Source organism: Geotrypetes seraphini, chromosome 10 (genome assembly GCF_902459505.1).
Source record: "Geotrypetes seraphini chromosome 10, aGeoSer1.1, whole genome shotgun sequence".
NCBI classification, from domain to species: domain Eukaryota; kingdom Metazoa; phylum Chordata; class Amphibia; order Gymnophiona; family Dermophiidae; genus Geotrypetes; species Geotrypetes seraphini.
Genome location: NC_047093.1, coordinates 57,468,557 through 57,481,004, shown reverse-complemented (window position 1 = coordinate 57,481,004; position 12,448 = coordinate 57,468,557). Strand labels below are relative to the sequence as shown.

General features: G+C 37.7%; 1 protein-coding gene across 1 annotated transcript in view; it reads right to left on the bottom strand.

Moving 5' to 3' along the window:
- Positions 1-493: 493 nt before the first annotated feature.
- CACFD1 (calcium channel flower domain containing 1) overlaps positions 494-12,448 on the bottom strand; it is a 34,445-nt gene continuing 22,490 nt past the window's right edge. The window contains exons 3-5 of the mRNA XM_033959977.1: positions 6,765-6,890; positions 5,749-5,856; positions 494-2,110 (exon numbers count right to left, since the gene is read on the bottom strand). Of these exons, the coding sequence (XP_033815868.1) occupies positions 2,026-2,110; positions 5,749-5,856; positions 6,765-6,890 (319 nt within the window). The 3' untranslated portion in view covers positions 494-2,025. The remainder of the gene's footprint in view (positions 2,111-5,748; positions 5,857-6,764; positions 6,891-12,448) is intronic.

Sequence of the window (12,448 nt, the reverse complement as noted above, 5' to 3'; positions counted from 1 at the left end):
CTACTAATTGTGTATAGTTGTCTGCCTTCCTGTTGCTAAGAAAGCTTTTCACAACAAGAACAAATGAAGACCAGGCATATGATTCAGTTTCATTCATTGATGCTATGAAATGTGGATCATTTATAAGTTGTCTGATCTGTGGACCATTGAAAATTCCTGCCTTCGGTTTTTCCATGGTAAGTCCAGGTAACATATGCACTATGTATTCAATGCACAAGCCGTCTTTATTCAAAGCCTTTACAAATTGTTTCATCAGGCCTAGCTTTATATGTACTGCTGGCAGTATGATTCTATCTCGTGCTACCAAAGGTTCATTGATTACATTTTGTCCTCCAACCACCATATATTTTCCCTCAGAGGCCAATCTTTTTTTGCCCAGTGTTCATGTTTGGTTCTACTATCCCAAGGCATAAAAAGCAAGGATACTTTGTGTAGCCACCATATCTAAGAAACGATGCGGTCTATCCAATGCAATTTTCTGAATCAGCGCCCCCAAATAACCCCGGGAACAAATCAAAAACCCAAGGCACCAAGAAATTTTATTTTGTTGTTGGCCTGTGCAATTAATCAATCTTGTCCTATACAGAACACTTTATAGGACAAGGTTGTGTGATCACCGCCTTAAGCAGTGTCCAGAATGGCTGAAGGAGACATGGCTAGTGAGGAAGTGTTTCTCTAGCAAGCAGCCATTTCTGGAACGGATGATCAAGACAGCAGGATAAATTTCAAAAATTCAGACAATATTACATAGAATGCATCTATGTACTATTGTTTCACTTTTCAGTGACAGGGAAGCACACATGCACAGGGAGGCGACGTAACCTGGACAGAATCCGAGTCCAGAACAGAGAAATACTGTATTCTGCTTTCAAAAAAGAAACAGGCCGTAGGCTGGGATCAAGGGAAGATTAAAGACAAGCAGAACTCTTATTTTCCAAAGAGTTTTGTAACAGATAGATAAGGAGAATAGCCCCCAACTGTTCTAGAGAGGACTTTGAACTACATCAGTAACACAGTAAATGATGGCAGATAAAAGACTCAAATGGTCCATCCTGTCTGCCCAAATATAGACTCTCTATAATTTAATGATTTAATTGAAATTGTTCATTTTCTTAGATATTTCTGGGCCAGAAACTCAGAGTTCTGCCCAGCACTGTATACAGGCCCCATCCACTGGAGTTTCCGTCAAAGCCCACTCCAGCCCGTCCAAACCATCCCAGTGAACCTGACAGGAAAGAGACAGGAACCAAAATTATATGATGAAAAAGGAAGCGAGTGGGAGGGGGGGGGAGAGGAAGACAAGCTGAAGAATAAGCAGTCTGAAAAGCCAACAAACAACTTTAAAACCAATTGTCCCTTCCTAGCCATTAGTGCTTCTGTCCCACTATTCCCCCACTTGCTCCCATGCGGCCAAAGCATCTGTATTAGACACAGCTGAGATTTGTGCTGAAACAAGAGACTCTGTCCTTCCCCCCCTCCTTCCCTACCCCCCAAGGCAAGAAAAATTCATTCCACTGCAAGAAGAGTTCATTCCACTCAAATACACACAGAATGGTAAAAAAAAAAAAACACAGGAAAATGGTAAGAGCTTCCAGCAGGAAAAAGGACAGGACAGATGCAGATCATACACGAGCTTTCCACATCAAAAGAACCGTGATTCAAGGATGCAGGATGGTTCACAAGCTCTTGACTGAGGAAGTGAAATGAATTCCAAGGCCATCCTTCAAATGATGCTATTTACCTATAGTACTGAGTATGAAGGGACACTGGGAATCCACTGTGTTAGTACTTAGTGGCAATTTCTTCACTGGTCTGGCTCATTCTCCAGTTTCTGGACTGAGTACAATCTCTTAGTACCCCCTGCTCATGATCTCCAAGAATAAACAGGCATTCACCTGCAGAATCAGTAGAAAGAATAAAACAGTTTTATCGTTTTTACTGACAGCCATAAATAGTGTTTCTTTAAAAAGATTAAATGTTGCAGTCTTGTCCCGTGGCAGGGCCTCAGCATGCTGCAGACTCCAGTCACTCGGGCTCCAAGCTCCCCGTTAGCTTCTCCTCATCCGTTTGCTTCTGCTGCTGCAGTTTGGCATAACTGATGGCATCTCCCCTACAGAAAGGAGGAGAACAGGTCGCATTGAGACCCAAGAGCAGCTACAGAAAATATGAAACTTAGGATAAAGGAAGGTACAGCACAATCTTCCTACCACATTACTTGATCCTGGTATTTATACATATGGATGCCAAAATTTACCTTTTGGACTCAGTAATGTGGTGTATCCAATCCAACTGAGGCACTTCCGCTGTCAATGCTATTAGTATTAATTCATTTTTAGATATCACCGTTCTATGGTACAATCAGAGTGGTTTACATACTACTTTCAGGTACCTTCTCTACCCCTAGTGGGCTCGCATGGGGGGGGGGGTTAAGTGACTTGTCCAAGGTCACAAGGAACTGCAGTGGGAATTGAACACAGTTCGCCAGGTTTTCCTGAACTTTGTGAACTGAAAGCCAGACTGCCGCATAACACCCACCCCTACCATCTTCTAGCTGTGGACCTCACCATTATGCATTGGCTCAGACGGATTTAGAAGCAGCTGCAGACCTTAGTGTGCACATGAACTTCACTAGGGATGCTCGATTTGAATGAGGGATGGTCCCAATTTTCAGGCTGCATGACTCTAGGTCTCTACAGCCTAGAATCTTTGGGGAATTTTTGGGCACTGCTGTACTTTAGAGTGGTAATTTTGTTTCTAACTGTGTTGCTCTTTTGAAGTTCTTTAAATAACATGAGCTTTTATAATCACAACTGCCCAAGATTTTTGCTCACTTGTACTTTCCTTCTCTTCCCTTCCAGTCCGACTACCATAGCAGGGGTGGGTATTTAGGCCCCGATTCTATAAATGGCATCTCAATCACTGCTTGCAATGTGTCAGTTGTCAATCAACCACTAGGCGCCATTTCTAGAATTGCAGCTAGCAGCATTTAAGCGTTCTAAGGCGCCAGTAATCATTAACGCCCCCTTTTACAAAACCATAGCGTGGTTTTTTTTTTTTTAGCTCTGGCTGCGGCGGTAACAGCTCTGACTCTTATAGGGATAGGAAGCCAGAAAATGTTCATGGTGTGTTGAATCCCATGTCTAGTAGCACTATAGAAATGATCAGTAGTAGTACTAGAAGTATTTACATAAATATTCATTTTGTTTGGTTTTTGATTAACTGTGCATACTATGAGGAAAAAGGGCACAATCTTTCCAATAGGGCTTGCATGCGTGCACAAGTTTGCAAACGTGGTGGTTCCATTATCGGCAGGCAGATAGAAGAGATCCTCGCCTTGGGATAAAAGCACAAGACAACAAAAAAAGGCAAGGCTGATGTCTTAACAACCAACAAAAGTCTTTATTAGAAACAATAGGTTCCAACAAGGATCCCAGTTTCGGCATTGAAAATGCCTTCTTCAGGGGACACTTTGCTGAAACAATGCAAGTTCACAAAGTAACTGCTGGAGCAGAAAAACAAGCTGCAGTGAAAACCAAACTATTATCGGGAAAGTGAAAACCAAACTATTATCGGGAAAGTGAAAACCAAACTATTATCGGGAAAGTGCACTATTATTGGAAAATGACAAATATGAAATGTCATGGTTTTTCATGCTCAGTTTTATTTGGAAACAAAATGCAACAACATTTCCTCTGTCGTTGCAAACAATGGCCCTTCCCTAATAATTGTAGGGAGAGAGACGTGGAGGATGGTTTTTTTCCCAAGCCTGACCCATGTGCATTCTGTGGTCTGCCATCAGGAGAAGAGAATGTTACTCTTCAATATTCCCAATCTCAATCAGCTTCAGCATCGTGTGGCCAGAACTTAGGGCTGAACCCTAAATAGTGCCCCGGCTACTTTATGCATATCCAACCGAATAGTGATTTAAATTCAAATACAAATAATCAGGGGTTCTACTGTGCTAAATTCTACAAAAATAAACACTTGATCTCTGATTTCATGTTGCTTCTTTTATTACTTGTTATGTTAAAGCTCATTGTCCATTATTCATATTCGGACAAATAACATAGGAAAATATACTATTTGGTGCAGCACTTAAACCCTAGTTTCCAGCCTCGTAACTATGCCACTGAAAGTGGATTTGGACCCTCTCTTAACTGGTTTTAACTTTGTGTTTCACTACCCTAATGCAATACATTCTTAGTTTACTTTTTCTTTTTTTTAATTAAAACCACAAATGCAATCAAACAATATATAAGTTACAACATCATAATACTGTTACTATCTCCAAATTACATTACATTAGGGATTTCTATTCCGCCATTACCTTGCGGTTCAAGGCGGATTACAAATGGATTGTCAGGAAATTAGAAGTATTTAGGGAGTAGTTTGTATATTTCTTTGAGTTGCTAAGGATTACATCTGAGTTGTCATGATATTGGAGGTACATATGTAGTAGTTGCAGGTGATGCTTGGGACATTCCTGATTGTGTTAGTTGGGTTTTATGTGTTTTTTGAATAGAAGGGTTTTATTTCTTTTTTGAAGGTTTTGTAGTCTGTGGTCGAGGTCAATAGGTTGTAGAGTTGGGGGTTGAGTGTTGCAGCTCGAATGGCTAGGAGGTTGTCATACAGTTTTTTTCTTTTGACGTTTTTTGGTTGGAGGGTATGTGAATGGTGCGTGAGTTCTCCTATGTCTGGTTGAGGTGGATTGAACTAGTCGATTGTTCCAATAATAATAATAATAACTTTATTTTTGTATACCGCTATACCACAAACAATTCAAAGCGGTTTACAGGGGAAGAGACTGTACATATACAGCGAAGATACAGAGAGTAATTGTCAAGTGTATTGTCAATAGGCTGGGCTGTCTCCGTTTATTGCTTTAAATAGTAGGCAGTAAAATTTGAAGTGTATTTTCGCTTGTATTGGGAGCCAATGTGAGTCGTGGTATACCTCTGTGATGTGGTCGAATTTCTTCAGTGAGTAGATCAGTCTTAGGGCTGTGTGTACAACAATTAAAGTATGGAAGAGAAACAGAAAGTTAGCCAGTAAGAAGGTTAGAAATAGAACTTGTTCACATGTCATGCTCCAAGATTAAAAACTGATGCCTGACATGACCATACCATGTTTCACCCAGGGATGCTTCAGGGGCTTAATAAAATACCAATTGGTCTTAAAATCCAGTTCAACTAACTGGTAGAATCTGCTTATTACACAATCTCCATGTTGGGCATCAGTTCTTAATCATTGCAGCATGACATGAATAAAGTCTATTTTTAATCTTCTCACTGGCTAGCTTTCTGTTTGTCTTCCACATTGGATTTTGCCAGCCGATTGTTTTGTTGGTTTGTTTGTTTTTTTTGCAGAAATTACAGTATACCATACAACTGTGGCAATTTGAAAAATGTATCCTTCCGTATCTGCTCCCCTTTTATTTCACCTCTAGGCAGCATATTCTGAAAGTTTCAGGATCATTCAAGTTGGTTTTTCGCAATGATCCCTAATTAAACCTAGAGGTTTTTAGCGTAGGCCAGTGAATTCTATGAGCAGCGGAGAATTTACTATGCCAGCTCGCACTAAAAACCTCTACTGCAGCTTGATAAAAGGGACCCTAAGCTACTACCTGAATCCCTCACATTGTACCCTCTCATCACCTACTTCCCACTTCCCTTGGTGCTCTATTATACAAGTTTAACAAAAAAAATAAAAAAAATAAAAAACCCTTAAAAAATTTTTTAATGTTCTTACTTTTTGCCAAGGGCAGCCAGGCCATACAGTACTCCTGTTGAGAATGCTAGAGCGTTCCCCAAGAACGTAGTCAGAGTTAAACTGAGAATCACAGGGAATACGGCCATCCTGGAAAGAGTCAGAGAATGGACACATGAGACAGCACATGAGACAATCTGGATCTTCCTTATTTCAAAGTTTTGATGTCACCATTTCAGGGGAGAGTGTGGCGTAGTGGTTAAAAGTTACAGCCTCAGCACCCTGAGGTTGTGGGTTCCAACCCACGCTGCTCCTTGTGACCCTGAGCAAGTTACCTAATTCCCCCATTGCCCCAGGTATATTAGACAGATTGTGAGCCCACCGGGACAAACAAGGAAAAATTCTTGAATACCTGAATAAATTCATGTAAACTGTTCTGAGCTCCCCTGGGAGAACAGCATAGAAAATTGAATAAATAGTATGAAAAGTTTCAGCCTCTGATAACCAGAGCTGGTATTGTGACATCATAATGCCTCATTCCACCAATGTCTAAGAGCCAGCCTCATCAGTGATGTCACAATGGCTTGATTGTCCTATACTTGGCTCACTTTTACTACATTTTGATTTCTAGACTGGTGCAGCGGTTAAAGATACAGCCTTCAAACCCACACTGTCATTTAATCTCCCCCCCCCCCCCCACCATTGCCCCAGGTACATTAGATATATTGTATACCTGAATAAATTCATGTAAACCATTCTGAGCTCCCCTGGGAGAACAGTATAGAAACTTGAATAAATAAATGTATTTTTATACAAAAGATCTAAAAAGACTTAGCTACCAACAAATAATAAATCAACCTAAGCAGAAATAAAATGACTTCAACAAAGGACAGCAAAGGATGGGGAAATTCAGAGCTCAGTAGCTGAGAAGGCCAGGGCAATTAACTTTACATAAGTTGGCTCCCATGCCATAGTTTATGGAGAGGGACAGGCTTTGCCTTTTCATGATCCAACTGATGCCTTCCTGATATATGCAGAAGACTAGGACCACATCTTACCCACAGTAGAAGACAGCCTTCTTCCAAGGCAGCAGCTTATCCGCTCTTGTAGACACAGCATTTGCAAACTCAATAAACTGGCAGCAGAATGGGGCTTCACAGAGGAAGAGGATGAAAGCATTTAATCTGAACAAGAAAAAGACCGTATTAAATACCAGAACCCCTGCAACTCTCACACTGCTTCCTGAAGTAAGGACTCTCTGTGCCCCTGCTTATTCCCTCATCAGTGAAACAGTTAATCTAACAGGTTGCTTCGTGTATCACAGAATTAATTCAAATTACACTGACTAGTTCTTAGCACCTAAATAACAGGTGGTGAAGCCAAAAAGGGCTGCACCATTTTGAATGAAATGGCAGCATCAATGCTTAGAAGCACAAGGGGCCTTCAAGTTCTGAGCAGGTGTAACTTCACTCTTGCTATACTTTGGATACTGATTGTTGAGAGAGTCAATAGCTGGTGTTATCTGTTTGGTTTAACTTTCCATTGTTCTTTGTATGGATTACACTGAATGACCCCTGATGCAGGCGGATATGCCGAAACACAGACCATGTCGGGTTCTTCAATAAATGGAAGTTTGACTGCTCTGAACTTGAAGACCCCTTGTGCTTCTTTTTTGTGCGTCTTGGTTGCTTTGTACTTTGGCTTCCTCTCTATTTTGACTACCATCAATGCTTAACCATATAGGTTTGTTCTACATTTTTTAGGTGATTTTTTTTAACAGTATGGGTATCTTACATGTTGACAAAGTGACTGTCTGTATTATTTTTTGACTACAGATGTGCATAAATTTAGATATTTAACTTTCACGTTATAAGTTTGAGAGTTAGGCTCACAATTTGAAAAAGGACAAGGGCATTCAGAAAAACATGTTGGAAATTAGCACTTACCCCCTCTTCTATTAAACCGCGCTAGCAGTTTTTAGTGCGGAGAGCCGTGCCGAATGACCCGCGCTTCTCCCAACGCTCATAGGAACTCTATGAGCATCAGGAACAGCGCGGGCCATTCAGCACGGCTCCCCGTGCTAGAAAACTGCTAGCGCAGTTTAATAGAAGAGGCTCTTAGTGTAAAGAAACTTTGAAAAATGTTAGGCTTGATATATAAAGGGATTTAACCAGGCAAGAGAAGCTCCTGCTCAGTTAAACCCTGCTGATCTGGCTAGCCAGAGCCAAGTAACGCTATTGAATATCTCCACTAACCAGCCATTCCCTAACTGGTTAGGGATGGTTTAGGGAGGAATTTAGCCAGTTTGATGCGATATTTGGTCCGCTAACCAGCTAAGAAAACACAAAGCTGGGACAGCAAAAAGGCTGCCCATTGAGTATTCCTTGGAATGCATCTTTCCATTCTTGCTTGGAATAAAAGTTTTGCATATCACCCTTGCTTTCTCAAATATTTCCCCCCAATTCCTCTTTTCAGCTGTCCATGCAGTGGCATAGTAAGAGGAGTGCGGGGGGGCAGTCCGCCCTGGGCGTGGTCTTCCTAAGGGTGTGGCACCCCCTGCTCTTCTCCTTCCCGTGCGCAAGGACCCCTTGCCTTTCCCTATAACATTTTTACTTCCCCGGCATGAGGTTGCTGCCTGCGTCGGCATCGGTACTCTCTCTGTCACTTCTGGGACCCACACTTAGGAAATGACGTCAAACGGCGAACCAACACTGACGTAGGCATGCTGCTCACGCCGGAGAAATTATGAAGGTACAGGGGGGGAAGAAGGCGGGGGAGGGGAATCACCATCCCAGGCACTGCTCTCCATTACTACGCTACTGTGTCCATGCTATATTCAGGGTAATGCCTGCATGGGCATCTGATGTTGATCAGCCCAGCAGCAGCCCCTCCCCTCCCCCAATCCCTGCTTTTTTTTTTTTTTTTTTTTAATTTTTTATTTATAAATTTTCCATTCTTACAATATTTGAATCATACAATATATATTAATTATTACATATCCAAAATATTATCATTAATAATTCATAGTATTTAAAATATAATATGATAAAGATTATACAATAACATATAAAATATAATTCCCTCTCCCTTTTTATATAATATATTTCTATTAATTAATCAAATCCCACCCTATTCATATATAATTTTTATCATTGTGCTAAGAAACTAATCATTAGAATAATTTGTCAATGGTTGCCAAATTTTCTTGAAATTAAGAAGATTTCCCTGTTGTAACGCTATTATTTTTTCCATTTTATAAATATGACAGACAGAATTCCACCAGAATGTATAATTTAATTTGGTATAATCTTTCCAATTTTGAGTAATTTGTTGCATGGCGACTCCTGTTAGTATTAGTAATAGCTTATTATTATTTGCTGAAATCGGACTCTTAGTTCTCATTGCAGTACCAAATAATATGGTGTCATATGAGAGTCCTACGTGATTCTCTAGTAACTTATTAATTTGGGGCCAAATTGAATTCCAAAATGCGTTTACATAGGGACAGAAAAAGATTAAATGATCTAACGTCCCTATTTCCAATTTACAATGCCAGCATCTATTAGATCTAGTACTATCTATTTTTTGCAGGCGCGTTGGGGTCCAGAATACTCTATGTAATAAGAATAACCATGTTTGATTCATAGATGCTGACCTTGTAGATCTTAATCTCCAGGACCAAAATCGTGGCCATTGAGATTCAGAAATTGTCTGACCAATCTCAATACTCCAAATATCCCTGAGACCTGTTTTCTTTTTTTTATTTAAAAATCCGTATATCAATTTGTACCATTTTGCGGCTTGGTGACCCAAAAAATCCGTCTGGAAACATAGAACCTGTAGACTATATTGATTATTTAGATTTTTCCATTCAGGGAACCCTACCTGAATGGCCTGCTTCAATTGCATCCATTTAAAATATTGTGTTTTATTTAATCCAAATTTATTTTGCAATTGTGAAAAACTAAGCAGTGATCCTTCTGATATGACATCATTCAGTGTTCTTATTCCTGCATTTATCCATTGTTTCCAGACGATTTTAAATCCGCCAATTCTGATCCTGGAGTTTATCCATATTGATTGATTTAGAGATTTAGCAATAGGTTCTGGTGATAGATTACTGATATATCTCAATGTTTTCCAAGTGTCAAATAAAATTCTGTGATCTTTGTATCTTTTAGGCATTGTTATAGTTATTAACTGTTCTGGATATAAAGGGAACAGGAGCCGCCATTCTAAATACAGCCAATCTGGTACATTTTCTAAAAGGTCTGGGAGGATCCAATACATACCCTGTCTTAAGATATAGGCTTGATGATACCTATAAAAATTTGGAAAATTTACCCCCCCTTCCACAATTGGTCTTTGTAATGATACTAATGCGATTCTTGGTCTTTTCCCACACCAAACAAATTTTGTAAGAACATTGTTAAGTTTTTTATAAAATGACCCCTGAAAAAATATTGGAATCATACTCATTTGGTAACAAACCACAGGCAATATCATCATTTTAATTGTTTGAATTCTTCCCCACCAAGAAAGATGTAATGGATTCCATTGCTCACACATTTCTGTTATTTTTTTCAATAAAAGTTTTTCATTCTCTTTGACTGTGTCTTCAATTGTATTTTTGATCATAATTCCTAAGTATTTTATACCATCATCTTTCCAAATAAATGAATATGGTTCAAATAATCCTTTGGTACAATGAACATTTATTGGGAGAATTTCAGATTTGTTCCAATTAATTTTATATCCAGAAAAAGTACCATATTTTTCTATTAAATTAAGTATACATGGAATAGTAGTTTCCGGTTCTCTTAAATATAATAATATATCATCTGCATATGCAGATAATTTAAATTCAAAACTGGTAAATGATATTCCCTTTATCTCCTTAGTTTTGTTTATTGCAATTAATAAAGGTTCTAGGACAATATCAAAAAGTAAAGGAGACAGAGGGCATCCTTGTCTAACTCCCCTATGTAAGTTAAATCTATTTGATAAATTATTGTTAATATATAATCTTGCTCCAGGAGAGCTATACAATGTCTGAATCATTTTAATAAAACCGGATCCTATACCAAACCATTGTAAAGCTTGGTATATAAAATTCCATTCCACTCTGTCAAAGGCTTTTTCTGCATCTAAAGATATTTAAAAAACTGGATCATTTATATTTTTTGCTAAATTTAATGAGTGGAATGCTAATCTAGTATTATTTGATGAATGTCTTTTAGCAATAAATCCTGTTTGATGTACATCAATAATGAAAGGGAGAGCTTTTGCCAATCTTAATGCTAATACTTTAGCCATTAATTTGTTATCCACATTCAATAATGAAATAGGCCTGTAATTTGAAACCAGAGTAGGATCTTTGTTTGGTTTTGGTAAGACTATAATTATCGATTCTGCCATAGTACCAGAAATATTTTCATTCTTTATTTGATATTGATACAAATTTAACAGATGTGGTAATATGATATTTTGGAAAAATTTATAAAATTCAACAGTATACCCATCTCCACCTGGAGCGGATCCAACTCTAAGAGACTTCAATGCTGTTTCTAATTCTTTTAAAGATATAGGTTCTTCTAAACTTCCTTTTATATGATCTGGAATATTTGGTCCAATATATGAATTTAAAAAAGTTAATCCGTCTTGTTCTTTATTTTTATAAGAATTGGAAGTATATAATTCTTTGTAAAAATCAAGAAATTGTGTTATAATATCTTTTGTGTTGGTATGTGTGTTACCTTGTGTATCTTTAATTGCAATAATCTTAGATTTTCTTTTCTTTGCTTTTAGAAAGTTTGCTAATAATTTCCCCGCTTTATTTGAATTTCCATAATATTGTACTTGTTTGTTGAAAATGTCTTTCCTCACAATTTGAGAAGAAATCTCATTATATTTAACTTTTAATTTTAATAATTCTTGTAATGTATTATTTTCCCATTTCTCAATTAATTTATTTTCTAATAATTTAATTTGCTTTCCCATCTCAAGAAATTGTTTTTTTTTTTGTTTGTTAATAAATGTTGAATATGAAATAATATTTCCTCTCATAGTTGCTTTAAAAGCATCCCATAAGATCTCAGCATTAATATCATCTGATTCATTAAATTGAAAGAATTCTTGCATTTTTATTTTAAAATCTTCAAGAAATTTTGAATCCGATAATAAATCATTATTAAATCTCCAAATTAAATCAAAGTTTTCTATATCATAATTTTGAAGATTAATCCACACACCAGCATGATCTGAAATTATAATGGGATCAATTACTGCTTTTAAGACACGCTGCGCTATATTATTAGAAACAAATATATAATCAATTCGTGAAAAAGATTTATGGACCTGAGAACAAAAAGAAAATTCCTGATCATTAAAATGAAGAATTCGCCATATATCTACTAAATCACAAGATATTATCAAATTATCTAAGCCTAATGATTTCATAACTTTACTTGGTTTTTTATCCAAAATCGGATCCATTACAGCATTGAAATCCCCTGCTACTATTAAATTAGATGTAGCCAGTGGTAAGAGCAATTGTTGAATTTGTTTAAAAAACTCCATTTGATTCGTATTAGGAGCATATAAATTGAATAAATTCAGGGTTGTATTTCCCAGAACCATCTCGATATGTACCCATCTACCTAAGGGATCATAATTAATTAATTTAAAATCTGCATTACATTTTTTGTTTATTAGAACAGCCACTCCAGCTTTTTTCTTTAAA